This window comes from Galendromus occidentalis, unplaced genomic scaffold, assembly GCF_000255335.2.
Source record: "Galendromus occidentalis unplaced genomic scaffold, Mocc_1.1 scf7180000077497, whole genome shotgun sequence".
Lineage (NCBI taxonomy): Eukaryota > Metazoa > Arthropoda > Arachnida > Mesostigmata > Phytoseiidae > Galendromus > Galendromus occidentalis.
In genome coordinates this window covers 1,132,699-1,154,010 of record NW_003805485.1, presented here as the reverse complement: position 1 = coordinate 1,154,010, position 21,312 = coordinate 1,132,699, and the positions used below count along the sequence as shown (strand labels likewise).

The 21,312-nt window shown below is 50.5% G+C and overlaps 2 protein-coding genes across 2 annotated transcripts; both read left to right on the top strand.

Moving 5' to 3' along the window:
- Positions 1–14,330: 14,330 nt before the first annotated feature.
- On the top strand, positions 14,331–16,198 carry LOC100898943 (putative fatty acyl-CoA reductase CG5065). The gene is made up of 2 exons (XM_003746456.1): positions 14,331–14,419; positions 14,522–16,198. Exons 1-2 carry the CDS (start codon positions 14,378–14,380, stop codon positions 16,028–16,030), a joined length of 1,551 nt encoding a protein of 516 aa, XP_003746504.1. The 5' UTR covers positions 14,331–14,377; the 3' UTR covers positions 16,031–16,198.
- A 1,960-nt stretch (positions 16,199–18,158) lies between these two features.
- LOC100898797 (sulfotransferase 1C2) lies at positions 18,159–20,838 on the top strand. The gene is made up of 4 exons (XM_003746455.1): positions 18,159–18,465; positions 18,914–19,153; positions 20,122–20,458; positions 20,590–20,838. Exons 1-4 carry the CDS (start codon positions 18,253–18,255, stop codon positions 20,814–20,816), a joined length of 1,017 nt encoding a protein of 338 aa, XP_003746503.1. The 5' UTR covers positions 18,159–18,252; the 3' UTR covers positions 20,817–20,838.
- Positions 20,839–21,312: the final 474 nt, after the last annotated feature.

The window sequence follows — 21,312 nt, the reverse complement described above, 5'->3', positions numbered from 1 at the left end:
ATGACTTCACTGAGCGGGTGATACCTGAGAACGGCTATAATCCGAGATCCCTTGATCAGGATAGAAGAAGAGAGTAATGGGTCTCGGGAGTTCATCAAGTCGCGTCGAAAATCATATCGGACCCCATAACAGAACCAAGTATGCCTTCCCTACACACCGTTTCCGGTGTTCCCGCTCCACCGGTCTTCCGTCCTCAACCTTCCAAACTTCTTCGTTGACCGGTGTTTCCGCTCACCGGTTTCCCAGTTCCCCCGTGTTACCCAGTCTCTCCCTTGCCCGCTGTCCCGTTTTTCTGATTTCTCGTGCTCCGTAGCCCGGTGACCAGCTCCCCCTCCCCGCATTTGCCTCGCTCCTCATTCTCCCGTTCCAATTTCCACCCTTCCAACCTCCATCTCTGAAGATAAAAGAGTGAATCACATGAAAACGAGGACCCCTCCCCATACGCTCCCGACAGCTCCCAAGAAGCCACTCTTCAATTTTCACGGCGATCGGTGTGGCCGTTCAGGAGTCTGTAGGGCACACCACAGACAGACATTGTATTATATATTCGACCTGCGGTAGTTTTCGAATGACCTCTCGACTTGGGAAGCGTAATTATTCCTTTTTAATTAATGATTATATTAGCTAACAATATAATAACAGCTAACAATGATATTCTTATAATGTTAGCTATAATAGTTATACTTGATTATTAATTATGTGTTTCGACAGAATCGGAGAACCATGGTGTAACAGCTCGCGCTCCTTCCCTCCACCATACCGAGCCTGGAGTCGCCTCAGAATTATCGCTCAGAAGATGATTTTCTCGCTTATGGTGAGGGAACATCAGAAATGTCTCGGCTTTGTGCACTTCATTGGCACAGCACTATCTTCATCCAGACGACAATATTGATCCGAAGAGTCGTACAGTATGCATGACACTGAGAGCTCGGATTTCTCGACGGCGTACGGCTCGACGAAATCAATATCGAATCGCAGCTCCGTGACAGTCAGTGAGCTTGCAAACCTTGGATCCTCAAGCTGAAACCGCCAATGGAAGAAATATGGGAGTTATTTAACTTTCCTCAGGGCTCAAGCGATCAAGCAGAAGCATAGCCGAAACTATCACGGAGATGCGATATGTGGTACGCTCCGGCAATCGTCGGTAGGCAAGCAGTAGGGAGTGTTTTCCGTAAGCTCTGAAATTCGATTCGGAATTGGTTTCTAGCGGTGTCGACCCTACCTGTAGTGAGAAGTTGCTCAGCAAGCAATGGATCTGGTCGCAAAGATCTATGTGCATCGATTGATTCGAGCTGAAGCCTCTCAGAATGACGTGCCAGTCGTGGTCTGAGGATAAGCGATCCTTTCTGCCTCTCCTATGCTTCGTGTATTGATCATCTTGATATTCGTGTAGCAATATGCCGTTGCGTAAGTAGTCGAGAGACCCGATTACACGCCTGGAAAAAAGGATCCCGCAAGACGCGTTCACGCGGAGTCGTCGACTGCGGATGCGCATCCGTGTCTCATCGTCCTCATCAGATCGCGTAAGAGACCTGAACCTCGTTCCCCTATCATAGTAACATTGTGATTGAATCCGTAAATTTCGAAACATCCTGTGAACCAGACCATACCTAAGCGCCAGGCTTCGATTCGTTATGCTTCGAACTTGAATCGGCACGTATTGTAAGTCGTCCCTCGTGATGAGGAATGTATAGGAATGCGACCCGATGTCCACGATGTACATGTACTGAACTCGTGATTCTCTCCCTTGAACTTTACCGCTCCTGAACTGAGGCGAAAACCACAAGTTGAAATTCAGATCATACTGGTTAAGAGCAGCGGGGAGAAGTAGTTTATTTGCGCCGGGAAATTGTCTACATCAAGAAAACCGGAAGAACTCACTTCGAAATATCCAGAAACGACACCGGGATGCGTTTCGACGAACGCATTCAATAAACTGAGGTCCGTTGCGAGTTTCTGTCCCACGGGTATTTCAATCAAGGCTTCATCTACGGTATATGAGGGGCACCAGTTCTCGTGTTCACTCGTGGCCGGCTGGGTTTGACCGATGAGCAGACGGCTGAGGCCTAAAAGCGACACTATACCACAGACCAGGAGATATCTGTCATTCAGAAATCCAAATATTACGATGTCTTCCTCAATTTGAGCTTGGCATCTTATCATGACTTATCATCTTATCATAACATGCGAAGGCGATCCTCTCCTATTGATAATATAAGCGTTGGACATCCCCTGAGACCCACATTTTTCTAAAGCACTTTCTTCCCTTATTCACGACCGGCTCCGCGACGCTGGTAGCGGTAATCGATGTCAATCGACGGCATTGAGGTCTGGCGCTTCCTGCGTCGCTGCATCGTTTTTCGTCCCCTCGGACCGAGGAGCCGACGTCGGATCTTGCATCCTCAAAGACGTCAAGGAAACTCAATTCCCTGGAGCAATCCCCTGACCGTGTGTCGAGGAAGCTGTACATGGATCGGGTTCCGCCGGAACCTCAGAGGGACTCCCCGGAGACTGGTGCGGGACTCAACCAAGACTCCACACTGATTCGACACCACTGCGCTTCGTCTGCGAAAATAGACTCCGTGTTGTGTTGGTAGGAGCGAGATATCCGACTCGAAGCGCTCTTCGTCGACCTCCAGTCGATAAACTACGGAATGGGTCGATCATCTCTATCGACCCGAAGCCCGAAATCGGAGAAAATAACGATGAACTTCCGCCGTCGGCTCCCCGTGGAAATAGAGTGAATCATTGGATTCCTATAAGTATTCTTATTTCCTTCTCTTCGAGTTACTTCCGAGAAGGCAATGGTCAATGAACGATCAAATAATAAGCATGCTCCTCGATATGTCCCAATCGGCTATTCAGCCTATCAGCTTTCTTTGAGCTCTATCCATCCAGTTTAGTGGATCATTAGAGCCCGTTCGAGCCCGGAAAGCTCCCCGAACTCAGATATCTCCTTAAAGAAGTGCGGGGCGGATAAAAAACAATGCGAGTGTATAGTCTGAAGAATGGATGCAAGCGGTTCGAGCCGAGGGGTCGACCCCATTCAGCATCCCCTAAGATCGGCCATGTACCTAAGGTTCCGATGGTTACAAGGACTATGCCCCGCTCGCTAGATCAGCCCGATTGGAAGGGATGAGGACTCTCTGGGGGTTGATCATGTTACCTGATGGGTTGCGCTCTGTTTCCGAATCACGGACTCACAAAGGCAGAGAGGGCTTTGTGTCCCTCTCCGGGTATGAGAGACTTCTCATGCTACGACCCAGACAGCAGTCGATCACTTCCGATTGATCGCTTAGCGGAGCAGGGTCGACGTGGGCTGCGATCATCCGGAAGTACAGCGAGAACCCGCGCCCACAGGATGAGAGTTTTTGACGTAACCAAGTCTTGCGGAGTCGACGCGAACGGTTTCGCTGAGTGCATCAGCAGCATGACCTACCCGTCGGGGTATTCCGGATGCTCGTTGATACTGCGCATCGTGAGCCCAAGTCCGAAATCCCAAGCCAAGACATTTGGCGCTCTGAGGAAACGAGGGGTCTTCAGAGGTCTTATCCGAGCGACCTTAGATTCCGCCACTTACCTCGTCGAAGATGGTGATATTGGATTCTACGAGGTGCGAGTAGATGGGGTCAGCAGTTCCGCCTTCATTTTGAGGTATGAAGCCAAACACGCCGGCCATGGCGGCTGTCTCGCTTCGAGTCACGGTTTCTTCCTCTGTGGACTCATTGCTGAAAAAATCCCGCGGCATTTGTCTCTAAGTCGCGCCGGATGCGGAACCGTAAGAATTGTGTTGAATCAGCTGCGTACGGAGGAGGAGCTCCCGATATTGCGGATCGCCATATTCGCGATCCAGTTTCTCTGTTCTTTCCTCCCCTGATTGGTCCTGACCCCTCTTTGCTTCCTATGTTCCATCCCATTCTGGGTACGCTACATCCTGGTATAGAAACATGTCTCCCCTGTCAAGTCATGCATCGAAGTGCCGGAAGGTTCTGTAGGAAGGGATTCAATAAATCATGGTCTACTTCGGTGAAATGGATATTCTTTCTGAGAGTCGATGAGATGACCCTGGAAACTCACAACTAACAACGAGGAACGAGGAATGATCCTCGCCGACCCGCATTTTCAGACCCCGGCTCACGTGGCTTACAGCCCACTGGCCGGAAAAAGAGGAGCGCCGATCTATGAGTCCTCCCCGATATCGTACGGCGGGCCAAGTTCGATGAATATCCTCTCGATAAAACCGATAGCATTACTTAAAACTACCCCAGTCCCGCGCGTGTACATATACTGACAGGATGATCGAATATATATCTATGTATAGTGAGAGGATTTAATGCCTCATCCTCGCGCCGGAGCTCGGAGGTTAAGGTATTATTCTGCCATTTCGGCTAAACCCTGGCTTCCTCAATACTCGTATCCGCTGACGTCACGTAGTCGACAAACGCAGCTCATACCAACGCACTCCGGAACGATTATCTACGCAATCGATTGACTTGGCTTTTCTTAACAAGGTTTCGCATCTATGTAAATGAGTGACTTAAGGTAAAATTCGAATACGACTCCGAAATGTCGAGTACAGAGATTCTCAGAGTCTGTCACATTTTTACACGCAACGAGCACGGTTGGAACATCTCCCTCGGCTATTGATTCCTTTCGGGGAGGGAACACCTCGAAATGCGGGGGTTTTCCCTCGAGGTATCGCGCTTTTCGATCAATCCGATCCGCTCCAACGGTTCTCTCAGATATTCCATTGAACCTCGGATTCATCGATTCCGCCGCGGAGTTTTCCATCGTTTCCCTCGCTTCCGAGTCAGTCCTCAAGTCTCCGAGAGGCTCAATCGTAGCATAAAATCATAGGTGGTTGTGAACTTTTCTTCGGATGCTCTCTCATATCCGAATAGCGGCTATGCGTTCAATCAGGGAGGTGTGGCGAGAGAGGAGGTACCTCAGATGTGCCGCTTGCGTCCTGACAGCCATCATCCTTTTCCAACTGGAGTTGAAGAAAGAAGGTCAGAAGCCGCAGAAGTTCACTTACAGAGGGAAAAACATTGTTCCGCACTCGAGCTTCGGGTCCGTCTACGAAGCTTCCGAGATTGAGGAAGGTATCGTGTCCTCAACGATAAGCGACGTCGAGGATCTCGGGGAGAAGCAGGACCTCCGGATAGAACTCGTCGATTGCCGCTTCGGGTCCAGGTTCCATGCCTCCTCGCGCCCAGTTTTGACCAGGAACCTTAGAAGCTTCGCTCAAGACGACAACTCTGCGAACAGTGCAAGCCCAGGACCCGGTCGGAGGATCGTGTTTGTTTGCTACAATCATACCGCTGTGCGAGATAAGTTCCGACTGGAAATGATATCCCTCGCAGCCGAATCGAGACATCCCCGGCGAGTCGATGCTACCGATCTCTTAGTCGTGATTACTCGAAACCTCTATTCAACTCCGGACATCATTAAACAGTTGCAAGTTTTCCCCCAAGATTTCCGGAGTATAATCCATGCAAGCGTTCCTCCGAAACGCGGCATTCTCCGGAGCCTCGTTTGCACCACGAAAACAGCCGTGAACTTGCCGTTCAAAATGAGCTTAGACACTTCCAAGAGGATTGCCTTCGCGACTGGATGCCCGGCGCCTTCGGAAAACCCTGTCCTCATCTCCCATCAAAAACGCAGCTCTTGAGATCCGCAGCTTTCGAGAAGGTACGGAGGGTAATTTCTCGAATTCCAATTTTCAGCGGGGTACACCCCTGTTTCAACAGCTCCTTGTCGTACCGCTTCTTCGATGGGTCCGCTGCTTACGGCCCATCCAAACATCCGTCCCTGGTACTTAACGATTTGACTTCGTATGGCTTCGATCGGACTCGCCTATGCACGGAGTCGAGAGAGTTTACTCGGCGGACGCTTGTTGAGCATCTTTGCACTCCTTGGTGTGTCGATCTGGTCATTGAGAGAACCTTCGTTCATTGGAACCTATCAGCGCGCTTTCCGATTCAGGACGCTCCTCCGAAGAATTCGGAAAAGAGCAGCACTTGCGATCTTCCCTTGGACATTAGGGAGCATGTTCCTCGCGATCATATCCGTCGGCTAAATGAGTGCGGCGATCAGTGTACCGAGCACGACACGGGTTCTACGTATGCAGAAATGTGCTTTCGCTCTTTACACCGTCGGGCCCACACAGATCTATCCACTCTGCTCGGAGGCCTTCCAATTTTGGAACCTCGCACGACGCATGAATATTCATCCGGACCCGGAAAGAATCGTTTGCAGTTCTCAAGGAGGTATAGAACGGATACGACGGTATTTCGTTTCCAATAACTTGTATCGTAACCCCTTGGAGGTCACTGACCGTAGACGAGTCGTCGTGCCTGAGCCCCCCAACCTCCTGGTCCTCGAGCCCAGCTTCAGGAACTACAAAATCAATCGATCCCTCGTTGACAACCAGGATTGGAACGACTACGCGCTGATAATGCTGCGGTGCGACCTCTTGAATATGCCGTTTTCGAAAGTTGAGGACGAGGTTGCAACAAACGAGAAGGAACGAATTGAATCGGCGTACAAGTGCTGTGGGAAGTATCTCTACTCGAATGGGCGATATGCGAACAGGAATTTCCTGAGATTTCTTGCCACTTTCGATCCGCCGTATCAAGATTCGAGACCCGCAGCAAGCTTGGCTGTCACAGAGACGATCTCAGCAGGTCTTTACCTTGGGCTGATCTGTTTCTTGCTTGAAGTGTCCATCGAATTCTGCTCTCGCATCCGCTGGAAAAAAGTCGCTGAGCGTACGGGTCGTTCGCGCTGTTTTCCCATCCGTCGGCGCCGAATCGCCCCTTCTTAGCGTCTCGGGTCGCGCTCTGTGATGATATTCGTTTGCATTTCGGTGTTCTGGGGGTTGGGAGCAGGAGGGGAGAAATGTCCATAATCCGAAGATCAGCGATTATTGCGGCCCGCTTCAGCGAGTATCTCCGAGAGAGCGTTCATCCGAACTGAATCGATCATGTGACCTGAGTGCTCCTTGTAACTCATCCAGTGGTTGACCTGCATCGGTGGTACAAATCCACCACGAAATTCTTGCTTCGTCCCACTAATTCGGAGAACGCAGGATCAGGCGACCCAGGTCGCAAATGGAAGGAGCAAGTTTCCGGACGGTCTTCCAGATTAAATCTGGGCACCTGAGGACCTGGGTTCCGTGACTGAAGGAGACGAGCGCTCATCCCGCTCGTAGTATGGAGCGCGTGCTTTACACGAAACATCATTTCTCTCAATCTCTAGTTTCATCCGTTTTGGCTCGAGTGTTTGCCATCTGAGCTCGGATATACGCGGAGTACTTATTCAGAGACCTTCTGGGTCCATCTTGGTTACTGACCGATTCCCGATGTGGATTCCCCGCGTGGAAATCGAGCGCGAGTTCGCTCTCGGTGATTCGCTGCCGTGCTTCGCTTCTTTGAGGTGCCAAGCGTGGAATGGTAAATCGGACTTGTGAGAACACTCTTCTTCCTCATCGGATACGCAAAGTAATCGGTCTGTTTCCTCAATAATTCTCTCCTCTTCTGTCTTAGAAACGCTCAGAATGGGAACGTGACAGAAAAGTACTCGGATTCTGGAGAAACATTTTCCTCCTGATGCATCGAATCGTCGCTGGAAGGACTCGCTATGGAAGCTTGAAGGAGTCGCTCAGGTGAATAATTCCAGCTCCATCATCTTCCGATTCATCCCAACCGGCTTGATCATCCATCGAATCCGGGGAAAGGAGGAGATTCACGGCCGATTTCGCCGCCGATAAATCAGTTCATTTTATCCTGCAACGAGAAAGAAGCCCCATTGACTCCGGAACTTCAGGAATTTTCGACTAAATGGTACAGGAATCGTGCGGATATCGGAGTCGCATTACATCGGGTAACTCAGGCATCACTCGCCTCTTTCTGCCGCTAGAAATGGGGAATCGAGGTGGCATTCCGTCTCTCTGACTCACGGCAGGAAGCTGACGGCTTCGGATTTCTCTACACGAAGTCACTCGAGCTCGGCAGGGCTTACGGCGCGGCTAGGAAAATTCACCGGACTCTTAGTGGCCGCGGATTTCGATCAGAACCCTGAAAGCCAGAAACACCGTGGACCTCTCGTTGTTCAAGTCTTCAACGGCTCGCAGATTCTGGACCTGTAAGCATGGTTGATGGTATCGCCACTCTTGTTCTGGCTAAATCAATTGCCCTCAGGGGGAGAGGCATTCGCCCTACGACAATCGAGATTCGCTTCCAAGATTACACACTGACCGCGGACCCGTTTTTTTTCCCGGAGCAAGTCAGATTCCGGGAGGCCAAGAGCCGAAAATGAGGACGCGCCGTCTCGCGGCGCATGCTGCAGTACTTGGACAGGGAATTCTCGGAGGGGGGCATGTCGCTCCGGTCCTTCCTCTGGATCCATCGCTGGTCCGCGCTGCACACCCAAACGAAACCCCTCATATTATATCATAAACAACTCGAAGTTCGAGCCAGAACTTCTATCAATCCAAACCACCAAGAGCGTGGAGCGGAACCTTGTAAAAAACTTGTCAAGACTCCCGGTAGGTCCTCACGTCTGATGCTGAGATAAGAATCCAGTGGAGATGCCCCACGGAGCTCTGGCATCCTTTAATGTTCCGCTTTCTAGGCACTCAACTACCGAGTGCCTAGAACACGGGCTCATCTCTCGGACGGCGTTCTCCTCCGAAGTTCAGTAAAAGTCTTCGATTTTCTATCGCATGTTCCCCTTAGGATTCGCTGCGCACGGAGATCTTCTCGACAAAAGTGAAGCGCCCTGAGTGAATCCAGCGGAGATAATAAATCCCAGAGTCGGTTTGATTTCTCTGACCGCCGCGCTTTGACGCTCTGGACCTCGCACGGTTTCTCGATCCTATCTAGAATAAGCTCAGAATCGGAATAAGCTCTCGGAGACTGTTCGATTGACTCATTTGATGGGAAGCACTCAATGAGATGGACAATGAAGTATGAAAGCTGATCGCGGCTCGAGTCGCGGTCGGAAGAGTAGCTGTCCATGTGTGCTACTTGGATGCGCGCTGAAGCTTAGAACTTCCTTTGCCAGGGTATTCTAGAATTCGCAGAATCGGCGAGCGCTGACTCCGGGATATGCGGAGTCGGGGGCGCTCTCCGTGAGTCTCTACGGCATTTCGACCGATCCTATGCTGCAATGATCCTATTGCAGGATTCGACGCGGCGAGCGGATTGGTAGAACATCCGGGACGCTCCTACGAGCACCAGATCAAGTTTATGGCGGTATCGAGGAATCCACGCAGTTCCCACGGCGGTCGAATACGCTATCGCCTCGTACTCACGCGGCGTCTGCTGTGAAATGCGAAGGCAATTCCTCTCGGGTATGCAGCCACAGCCTACATAATACCATGCTTCGTCGTGCGGAGTTTCCGGCAGTTTTTCTCCCATTTTCGCGAATTCGGAGTCACGACCTTTTCATTCCACCAGCGTTCCGGATGGGGACATTGGACGAGAAAAAACAGATTTCCGAGACCATGGGCGATCAGAGAGGAACGCGAGGGTGCGTCTTCTACCCATTTGATTGAATCGAGAGATGGCTCTCCACCGTCCTGGTCTTCGTACCGAAAAGACTGACGATTTCGCGGATTTCCCAGACCGCAGTCACCCTCACGCGAGCCTGTCAAAGATGTGTCTCCGTTTGTCTTGGGAGAATCCCTTGACGAGAGGTCGACTCGGGCTCCCAATGGTCACCACCATCGGGCGGCGCAAAAGACTCGTCCCGAGGTGAGAGCAACGCTCCCCAACGAGTTGGACTGAGTGCTAGCGGAATCTTTCGAGTTATTTTCGCTTGCATTTCCACTCCCGATTCTACCCGTCAATGCTGACACCAGTCAAATCCCTTCAATCCGACGGGTAATGATCCCGCACACGGAAATCTCACACAGAGGTGATAAGTACGTCAAGTGGAACTCTCCCGATGCTGGTAGTCTCGAACAGCGCGGTCGTTCTGGATCTAACCGGAGGAGCCCACTCGATTCCCTCCGCGCGGATTCGTCTCCCTAGCGGAATTCGTGCAGTCCCCGCGATCCATGCTTCCAGCCTGAACGCAGGCAAACTCCACGCTTTGCCGAGCGACCGGGTAACAATTATTCTGCGGGACAAGGCACAGGCGATATTATATTTCCATATCAGCACTTGACGTAGGCCAGAAATCTCCCCGTCGAAGTGATCTACCATTATGAATTATAGCGTCCCTGCTGAGTGAAAATGTTCAATGAACGTTTATTATTCGAAAATCTTCTGGTTTTACTGAGTCAATATTTGTCTTCCAGATCTCATCGTTTCCTTACTCTCGAAACAGCCACCTACCTACTCTGGCGAGAATATCCGACGGAGAGATTATAATCCCTGGAGTTCCGTGAGAGAAGCGTAGCGGTCGGGTACTCCAAGGTAGGCGTCGATCTGTACATTTGCCGGTGTATTTCATCCGAGAACCGCGACTCCGCCGGGGGCGAACTCATGTCGGTCTGGCTGGGAGTCTTCAGCCTGTCTACCGGTGTCTGCCGTTACGTCAATCAGATCAATTCAGCGACTTTCAAAGTGCGCACGACTTCAAGGTTCTCAATGTCATCCACACTTCCGACAGATGCATCCTAAGCAACTCATTGTGACATCCACCTGATGACTTTGACGTCTTATCGGCACTTCTACTTCGGAATGTTCCGGTTTTCTGGAGTCGTTCAACCAATTGAATGATGGATCATTCGAACAAATTGACGTTGAAGAATGGTCGGAGTACAGTCGATGAAAATCGGGGTTCCCTCTTATCAGGTCGAGAATTGAAACCTACGACGGCGGAAGGAGATCAGAAAAAAATTTATGTCTTTTGTCAACGTGATCCATAGGGGCTCTGCCATAAACTCTGCCTAACTAGAGCACGTCCGGGCAGACGTACGGGATAAAACAATGATTCTGTAGATGATAGCGCGTCCCGCGCGTATCAGTGGCTGAATCCCTGTCATCGTGACGATTTCTTAACGGACGATTTGCGACGACCATTATCGTCTGCGATGGGGGTTCAAGCTCCTCGGATTTCGTCGCTGGGGAAGTTCCGACGGATTTCTGCCTTTCTCTCTCCAGTCTGGTCCACTGAACCGCTCTGGGAAGACCAAGACCGATGTCCATCCGGATTCCGATTCTGTCATTGCGTCACGAGTCGACGCCGCGCCGTGATCCAGTCTGCGACCCACGCAAAGTGCTGACAAAAATAAGCCTGAGCTCTTCACGCACGTCCGCAAGGTGCAGAGTTGGCGACTTTCCAATGCCTCACCTGTTGTTGTCGTTCTTGCAGATGAGAGCTCAAACTCGAGAGGATGGACCCTTCCCATCGCGTGCTTTCAGTTTCAAGAAAGTCCGCACGATATCTAGCCATCAGCAAATCATGCATGCATAGTTCCCGCGCTTCTCCTTCGAAGTTCTGCGAATGCGTTGAAGAGATGTGTGAGAAGCCCCTAGAGTCAAGAGAACGATGCCCGACTTGCGTTCGTCATCGCGATGCCAATCAAAAACTAACGCTGACGTCATCCATCAATTATGGCGGAAATGGGATCGAAAGAAGGATGTCCAAGGGCCAAAGATTCTAGAGACAGCGCGAAATTCGAGAATTCACGGATTCCGGTCGGGTGGCGACGCGTTCTGCGGTGGACCCGCAGTGATGTTCTTCACTGACCCGGTTCCCCAAGTGGCCTCGCTTGGAAGAGCGATCCCGCACCGAGAAGCGTTCCATCATGTCTGTTCTGTTCAGACCTCCGAACTCGAACTGCATAGAACCCTACGGTATATTATTCAATTCTTCAGAGGATCTCACGAGAGTTGATTTTCTCCGACTATTTCATGAGCCCTCCCATCCGCCTAGATCGCATGATTGCCATTCGGACGGTCTTGCTTTCTCGTAAATTCGTGACGATCGAGAGCGCAATCAAGACAGAATTCTTGGCGATCGGTGTTCAGTATTCACCGTATTTTCGCCACTAAGAGTGCTACCTCTTTTAAGAAGGCATATTCCGATAGGGTGGCACCTATGGGTTGATCGGGGTACCTCATCTGGGCAGCGACCGTGCAAGGGAATAACTTCACCCGGAGGATGAGAAGGGCTCCTCCCTTTCTGTTGCGCGAAGATCGCCGGCGTTAATCCAGAACAGCGAGCCCTCGGCTACCTAATGCAAAATATATGTCCGAGAGAAGCGTGCTCTATTTGTCTCGTTGTCGGGCCCGTTTTCCCGTCGGTTCTGGAAGCCTCGCATCCAGAATTACTGTTGCAGAACGAAAAGAAAGATCTTCTGTTGCCGCACTGCTATCTGATTCTGGAGACCGAGTCATTTCCAAAACTGCTCTTTCGAACCTGTTTTTAGACTTCCTAACTCGGCTTCCAGCAGAGAAACGTGGACGGTCGCTGATCTCTCAACACGTGTACCGAAATCCGACGAATTCGCGAATATGATCCCCGAGTCGATTCGGACTCAGTCCGAGGTTTCGGCATGAGCGTCTGGCGATTAACCTCCTCCGCGCCGGAACCGGAATTCTAAGATTCCGATCCAGCCACCGGACCTGTTAGACACTTGATCTGAGTCAGATTTCTGATGACTGTGCCGCTATCGTTCTGATCATTTCCATAGAGGGCTGTTAGCAAGAGCAAGCGCACTGATGCGTCACGACGACTTCACAATAGCCATCAGTATCAGCAGGACCTCGATCTCTTCACCGAACGACTTCCTCTTTGTGATGTTTGTGCTCGATTGATTGCGATTGTTGTTAATTGAAATGAATACCTGCACAGGAAACCTCCGATTGATTGATTCGAAGTGTCTCGAAACGTCGCACATCGATCCGAGCCAGGAGAAGCCTATCGAATATTCTGTTCATCGTCAGCATACACGTCGAAGAAGTCTCCCTAGGAAACAACCCGGTTGCGGGGCAGGTTCTTCAAGTCCTGCGATCCGACCCGGACTCGACAAAATCGTGACTGGGTAGCCCGCGGATTGAATATCGATTTCATCCCGTCGATAATGTTCAAGATTGAAGACGGAGCTTCAAGACCGCTCCGCGAGTGCATGATTCGCCAAATAAGAATGATCCTACTTCTCCGTGCGAAAATGAACCTCACAGACGGATCTTTCTCGCCTGGGCTGAGCCGAAGTCAGGGGAATGTGGCTCGGTGAGGCAAACATAGTATCAATTCTCACTCGACTACGACGAGCCGATTCCGATTGAGTCCCAGATACCGAGGCCTTCGGCGCTGCACAGGGGTACATGAGGGATATCCGGAGAGCACGGTCGATTGTGACTTTCGGAATAGCCGCGATGCCGAATATTCTCGTTGCATGTCATGGGAGCTGTGTTCTGAATGAACTTCTGAACGAGGTTCTCCGAGGATTCACAGAGCGTCGAGTCCTCAATTCCAATCAGGAGCATCGCATCGCTCGTCCAAGCCATCAGAGACTTCACCTGAAGCTCAGCGAGAGTCACATGTCTTATCGGAGAGCAGACGCTCACAATTAGTTTCGTATTACCGCATCATTAAGGCATCACATTCTTCAGAATACAAAGTCCGTATCATATCGTAGAATCCCGCGGGGTACTTTCGGGAATCGAGTCTCCCCGCGTCGAGAACTAATTTGAGCATCAGATCCCAGAGAGCAGTTGGCGTTGGGACGAAAGCAGAGCATTGAAGAATTTTTTATAGCCGTTCCCATGCCGAAGTCCCCTCTCATAAATGAACTCGCCGGTGGATTCACCGGAATATGAAGTAAATATGAAGTGAGACATATTCCGGGCGGAAAGAGTGAAATTCTGGCACAATCAGTGTGCTGCCATTTCGAAAAAAATGTAAACATCAGAAAACCGGCGGGTTTCTCGATCTCCTATCCAAGGATAGAGAGTCTCCCCTTTTCGAAATTATTGGAGTCAATACCTCGGGACGTCTGAATTTCGTGGGCCTGCTAAAGGTTTTTCTGGACGATGAGCGAGAATACTTCGATGAAACTCGAGGCCGCCTCCGCACCGGGATCTTACGGAGAGCGCCAGACTGAGGACGGTGGACGATGCAAAGATCAGATGGTTCTCGGAACTGATCGAGATGAGGAGAGCACCCCTCGTGATCCGAGCTCGAAATTCTGCAGGGACTGCACCTGAGAATCCTTCGAGTTTCTCTGTAATTGAAGCTTCGTCCAATCTACTATTGACTCGTGCACGATAAGGAACACAGAGAGGGGATGCGCGTGCACCGATGTTGAGCTGCTAGGAAACGTGCAGCCGACTATCGTTGTAGATATTTACTCTCGACGACGGTACAACAATTATCAACAACACGTTCTGACCGCAGCAGTCGTGGGATTGGCAATCGCATGGCCGCTGCCGCCGTCGCATCTCAGAATCTTTCGACAGAGGTAAGAGCTGAGAGAGGGCTCAGTAAGGGCTTCGTATAGCTAAGTCCAGATAAATATAAACGAAGTGACAGCGGCAGAAATTTACGAGAGTCGATCTTGCAGAGTTTCGGAATGGCCGGGTACGTCAGTGTACGCGAGTTCTACGCCGGGAAAACACTGTTCATCACGGGATGCACCGGTTTTGTGGGAAAAGTGTTACTGGAGAAAATTCTCCGCTCGTGTACCGAAGTTCGCGCGATTTACGTCTTGGGTCGAGCTAAACGCGGTCAGACGCTTGAGCAGAGGTTCAGTGAGATCTTCAAGAGTGCCCTGTTCAATAAACTCCAGAAAGACTCCCCGCAAGTGTTCACCAAGGTCAAGTACGTCGATGGCGACATGCTCATGGACAACCTAGGTCTCAACGACGGGGACCTCAGCGAGCTCCAAGAACACGTGAATGTTGTGGTGCACTCGGCGGCGTCGGTTCGCTTCGACGCACCGCTCCGAGATGCAGTGAGCATGAATTTGTGCGGCACCAAGAAACTGCTCGACATCGCCCGGTCGTTCAGACGACTCGAGGTGTTCGTCCACGTTTCCACTTGCTACGCCAACTGCGATAACGACGTCGTAGAGGAACGAATCTACGATAGCAAATACGAGAGCGCGAGGATCATGGAGATGGTGGAATGGCTGGACGACGACGCTATCGACGCCGTTCAGGACAAGCTCCTGGCCGAGAAACCGAACACTTATACCTTTACGAAACACCTCACCGAAGTGATGGTCCAGGACTATAAGAAAACGGTTCCGTTCTCAATCACGATCGTGAGACCGTCGATTGTGGTGGCTTCGATGTCGGAACCGTTCCCGGGCTGGGTGGACAACTTCAACGGGCCTAGTGGCATGATTTGTGCGAGCGCCTGCGGATTTCTACGGTCGATCTACTCGGATCGACAGATGAGAACCGACCTGATTCCCGTGGACGTGGTTGCTAAAACCATAATCATCGCCGCTTGGCGCGCTGGAGTCACCAAGTCACAAGAGATCGAAGTTTATAATTGTGCCATTGGCGATCGCGCGCCGAGTTTCACTTGGGGCGATTTCGAAGGTCTCCAGTCAGACCTGGCCGAAAAGGTGATCTTCGATCATGCTGTTCGTTACCCGTCGCTGATACTCCGCAAGAACTGGACGCTCCACAGAGCCTCGATGCTCTTCGAGCACTACCTGCCGGCCTACCTATGGGACAAGATCTTACTAATACTCGGCAAGCAGCCCCAATTCATGAAGGTCTACGAGAAACTGAACGCGATGCAGTCGGCCCTCACTTTCTTCACGACGCATCAATGGACATTCAGAACCGATAATCTGGAGCGGTTATCCGGATACCTGAGCGAGCAAGACCGCAAGGAATTCAACATCGACGTGAGCTCACTGAAGTGGGAGGAATTCCTATTGGATTACGTGCGTGGTCTCCGCGATTTCGTCTTAAAAGAAACTCACAAACAACCGTCAACACGCTTCCAGAGACTTTACCTTGTACAACAGTTGCAGCGAGTCGCTGTCGTCTTCGCGGTCTACAAAGCGTTCGGCGTAGGGGAAATACTCTCGAACGCCGCGGATGCGTATTTTTAAAACATATCGTATTCTTAGTGGAGACTCATGAAGAGTGACGAGAGATTCGGCAGGCAGGCACGCAGGCGTTTATCGCTCTCTGCCGACTTATTTTTAATATAGAAATCGGCGATGTGTCCGGAATGAGACCGAAGTCTTTGTAAAATAAAAAACTGGTTCAATAAAGCTGCGAGAGGACAGAATATCCGACTTCTGTCTCATGTCACGTACCGTGAGCTCGCCGAAGATGCCCTTAGCTCACGACGCTGTTTTCCTCGAGGTCTTTGAGCCCGATCAACCATTGGAAAGCAACTTCTGGTTCTCGTTTCAGATTTATCGAGACTGAGAAGTCTCATTGATATCGGAATACCGCTCCGGTTGAAGTTTCTGAAAACCGGATCCCGTGACGCGTTTCCAATAATCGTAAGCTCCGAATCTTCAATCGTTTCGGTCTCCATCACCTCCGGCACTAACCTCATCGTGAACTGCTTACACCGGTTATTCGGAACAACGTAATGTTCGGTACTTCCGTGATCGGTGCTCCAATATTCACAGACACCTATGAATATATTCCGTTGACTGCCTTACGCTCAGAACACTTTATTACATATCGGCTCTCAGTCAATTATAGCTATATAAAACTTTGTTTGTTCGTCCGCTGGCTCGCCCGTCTGTTCTCCGAAGCTCACCAGAAAATCATCTTAGGACCTTCCTTATCGATTTCTGATGTTGACATCGATTTCTTCCTGCATCTCCAATTTTTCTCTCGAGCCAAACATGGAACAGAAAACGAGCGGGGCTCCACCGATACCGTGTTCGAGGAACGTGAGGTCGGATAAATCGGATATCCTCTCGCTGTTCTCGAGCCTGCCGCTCTCGCGAAGACAGCGAGGACGTCAATGAGACACCAGAACCTAAACGAGATGAAACCGAGGAGTAGTTCCGATATCTGGTTCAGACGATCTGACCAAAAGTTGCGAAAGGTTGTCGCAAGCTGCGGGGTGAGGAAGTTTCATTGATCAGAAGACGAATGCTCTTTCCGACATCCCGCGTGAACGACCCCGCGGCTGAAATTCTGGTGTTATTGCACCGAAGACCGAAGCATCATCATATCACGTGCGATTTCGGATATCTGTGGGCAGGCGCGACAACAAATTCTGGCGTCAGGTTCCGCGCCCTGATCCGTCGATCCACACGCTACCTGGAGAGAGTTCGAACAGATTTTTTGTCCCACCGACATTCATCGAATCTAAATACGAAGAAGGATCTTAAGATCACCGCTTGCAGTGCGAAGTCCCGTTACAGAGCGTAGTTAATCTCTTTATTCTCACTTCTTGGCTGGAATTTCACTTTTCAGGGCAGGTTTATCTCGTCTCCCCGTCCAGAATACTCTACGACGAAGGAAGCTTTATCTTTGGACTTCCTCTCCTTTATCGAGTAAGATTTTACTTTTCTCAGACGATTCTCTAATCGAATGCCATCCGGAGCATGATCTTCGAATGATAATGAGCGAATCCGAGGGAGGAGTGTCGGCACTGTTACGACACTTGTGTATCGGATGCTCGTCACAGATTGAGATAAACGGCGTGATCGAGAAACCTCACTTTCCTTGATTACGAAGAACGAAGTGGCAGCATGGAAGATTGTCTTTGGCGAATACTTCCCGCAGGCTTCCGACATCAGATCCGCGTCTCGGATCATTCACCGCATCATTCCACATTCTCGAGTCTTCCCCCTCCCTTCCGGCCAGCTCCAACAGCTGATCTCGTCATGATCCAGTGGCCGAGGCCATGTCTCATCCTTTAGCGGATCCGCTTCCCGAACGCTCAGGCGGGAGCTTCACGAATTCGTTTGTTCTCAGTCTGTTTATTATCTTCAGTGTGATATAGATGTCGCGGTATCGCTCCCTGAAAAGCACACTGGTGTGAGTTAGCCCGCGAAATCGCTCGGTGGATAGATGTTCTGTCCCTGAAGGAAGTCATCATCAGCATAACTTAGACGCTCACTCATCAAATTGTTGATCGGTTAACAGCCACTGTCAAGCGCTCCGCACCCTCGCCCGTGGAGTTTCTTCTCTCCAAACGCCGCGACGATCAATTGTTTTCGCAGCAGCAGCCGCCGCCGCCAGCGGCCGCGACATCAGTTACGACTGGCCACATTGTCGCAGGGTCGATCTTGCCAATTACTGCTCTTATTCCGGATCCAACGGCAAAGCACCGCAGGAGGAACTTTGCCGTAGTCTTATGGCGGCTTCTCAGATTGGAGCTTGTCTTACTCCGAGCAGCGAAGGTCAGAGAACTCTCGTCTCGAAAAGACCGCTGTATTACGAAATCGACGGCTTTCGATTAAGTGAGCCATTCGGAGTCGATCGATTCCGCGGTGCGGTGCAGTACAAACCTACTCCGGACGATGTTTTTATTGTCACGTACCCGAAATGCGGCACCACCTGGTTACAGGTATCGTAATTCAGCAGAGAGAAATATCTCAGCCTAGAGCGCCGCCCAACCCTGAGCTACCATATGTATATTTGATCTCCGACGAGCATTTGCCGCAACGCGCTAGAGCGTGCGCAAGGAGGGAGAAAGTTTTGCGACGACTACGCGGCGCAAGCCAAGCGACGAAAACTGACACCCAGATGAGCAAGGCTTCGGGGAACGTTTTGTCGTTATACGCGCTGCCTGAAGATTTCTGGAGAATCGAGATCAATGAAGCATAAGGGACATCGAACGCAAACGTCAGATGACCGAGCACAGTATCAATAGCTAGTTCTTACACGGGCGTCTGGATCCGCTTGCTTGGTCAGGAATCTGCCCACTGATCACTCGCTGTCGTCCGATCGTGGACGTTGCGTAACGAATGGCTAATGACAGCGCGTGAAAAACGGAAGGGTTTTTGTTTCCGCAGGAAATTTGTTATCTAATTTATAATGATGGAAATCCACCGGAGAATCAACTCAAACGACTGATTGACACCCCGTTCTTGGAGATGATCGGACCCGAATGCATTGCGCAGATGAAAAAACCCGGGGCGGTCAAGAGTCATCTTCCGTTCGACAGAATGCCTTATTCACCACACGCAAAATACATCTACGCGATCAGGAATCCGAAAGACTGCGTCGTCTCGTTCTTCTATCACACGTCACAGGTATGCTCCGCTCCCGGGGTTTTTCCTTTCAAGGCCCGGGTCAGCAGAAGTTCCGAGCTCCTCGACCGTGTTCTCTTTCTCGGAATTATCTACCACATTAAATGCTCTGCTGACCCTTTCCCTCTAATGAAAACTCCGAGAATTCGGTTATCTAGAATTCTTGGATTCCCGATTCCATGATCTCATGGCTTCTTGTTTCTCAACTCGCACGCCAATTATTATAATCGGAGTTCGTTCCGAACTGATATTGGGAAAAATGTAACGGTCGACGGTATTTGTGACTTCTTTCCTCTGGAAACCCGTTCGCGTTGTGCTCTCGACTGTGTGAGCCGCTGTGAGTCAAATACCTATGAATTTTCTAGATCACTCCCAAGGTTGTGAGCCAGATGATCTTAAGGAGCAGTTGTAATCCATCACCGCACGTCAAGCGGCGGATTTGACTTCGGTTCATGACTCGCTTCCTCCGAACACTCGATCTCGGCATGCACGAAACGCAGCCCGCATCCTTCTCACGTTTCTGTGCGCTCGACGACATTTACTGGGCCGGTGGCTATCCTAAAGAGATCAATCGAACACGGAGGTCTCCCGGGGAGCATCGGATGTTTTTGTGGTCGTTAGCCAACCCGCTCAACAAGCCATGATGGCTTTCTCGGGCGGTTTTCGAGGGGACAGAATCAAGGGGAACGAACGTGGGGCCGTCGGAGAGCGTCGATCGAAGCGTGTTCCCCAGCCCAGATGCAGCACTCGAGCAGGAAAGATATCTAGAGGAGACGAAAAGGAAAGCCAGGGTATCTCCCGGCCCTGTAATCTCGATGTTCATGCGAGAGTTCCGGTTGTGACCACGCTGCTTTCCGGAGACGCACCCAACGATGAGAGTTGAACGCTCTGACTGAACTCCGACGATGATCGAGGGGTAAAAGATTATTGCGTCATCAGAATGATCCGGAAGCAATTATTGACCTTCGCAGGTGTATCCAGGCTACCAATTCGCTGACGGTACCTTCGCCGAGTTCTTCGATCTCTTCATGAAGGGACAGACAGATTTCGGCGACTACTTCGATCACGTTTGTTCATGGCTCCGACAGCGAGGCAGAGAAAACATTCATTTCATTTATTTCGAAGACGTCAAGAAGAAGGGCAGTGAAGAAATTCTCAAACTAGGTCGATTCCTCGGAAACGATCTCGAGGCAAAACTGAAGACTCAGGGACTTCTCGAAAAAGTTCTGGAGAGAAGTTCAATCAAAACCATGAAGGAAGGACTGAAGGACTTCGCTCTGAACAAAGACGATCCCAGCCTGCCTGAAGGTCAGTTCTCGCTCGATTTAGGAACTTTGTTTTTTGATCTCAGTCGAGAATCTCCTGCAAGTCCGCTCGGGCCTTTCTCAGCGTGGTGTTGAGTTGCTCTGCAAACACACTTCTTTATTTTGATTCCCCAGGTCTGCGAGCCTTCGCAGAATCTAACGAAGTTAAGACGGCAAGTGGCTCAACCTCTGCGCTCAAATTTGATTCGCACCTGCGGAAGGGAGCTGTAAATGATTGGAGAAATCTCTTGACTCCCGAAATGAATGCTTGCTTGGAAGCGAAGATCAAGCGGATCATAGAACCCGAGTTCCCTGAGCTGATAGAGAAATGGAGGCAACATGGCGTATTCGAACCGCTGTGAGGAATCGACAAGCTCCGATTAATGAAGAAAAATTATTTTTGGAGACATGTGGCTTCTGTGTCATCCAGGAGAATTCATAAGAGTAATAATAAAATTCGGGAACCGATAGATTTCACGAAGCTCAGGCGAGAACCGCTCCACTTTATGGTTCACTTCTGGCGCCTCAGAGCGGATTCAGGATAGGCTCCGCAAGCTGAGACTGCTGGATCGCTGCTCTCATCTTGGTGGGCAGAGCAACAAACCCAAAACTCATGGAGAACTCTCCGAGTCCTTCGAAGTGTATTAGATTGACAACACGGGCTAAACAGTATTTAGAGTATTTTATTCATGTAGGATTTTGGCACTCGTCAAGAATTCAGAACAGTTAGTTTAAGTTAAAACCTCTAACAGCATATAAAGGCATTCAATCACTTAATACATATTATGTCGATTCCGCGGATGTTGCGACCGGATAAACGCTTCACGACCCCCACTCGCGTTCGTTTAAAACTCTCAA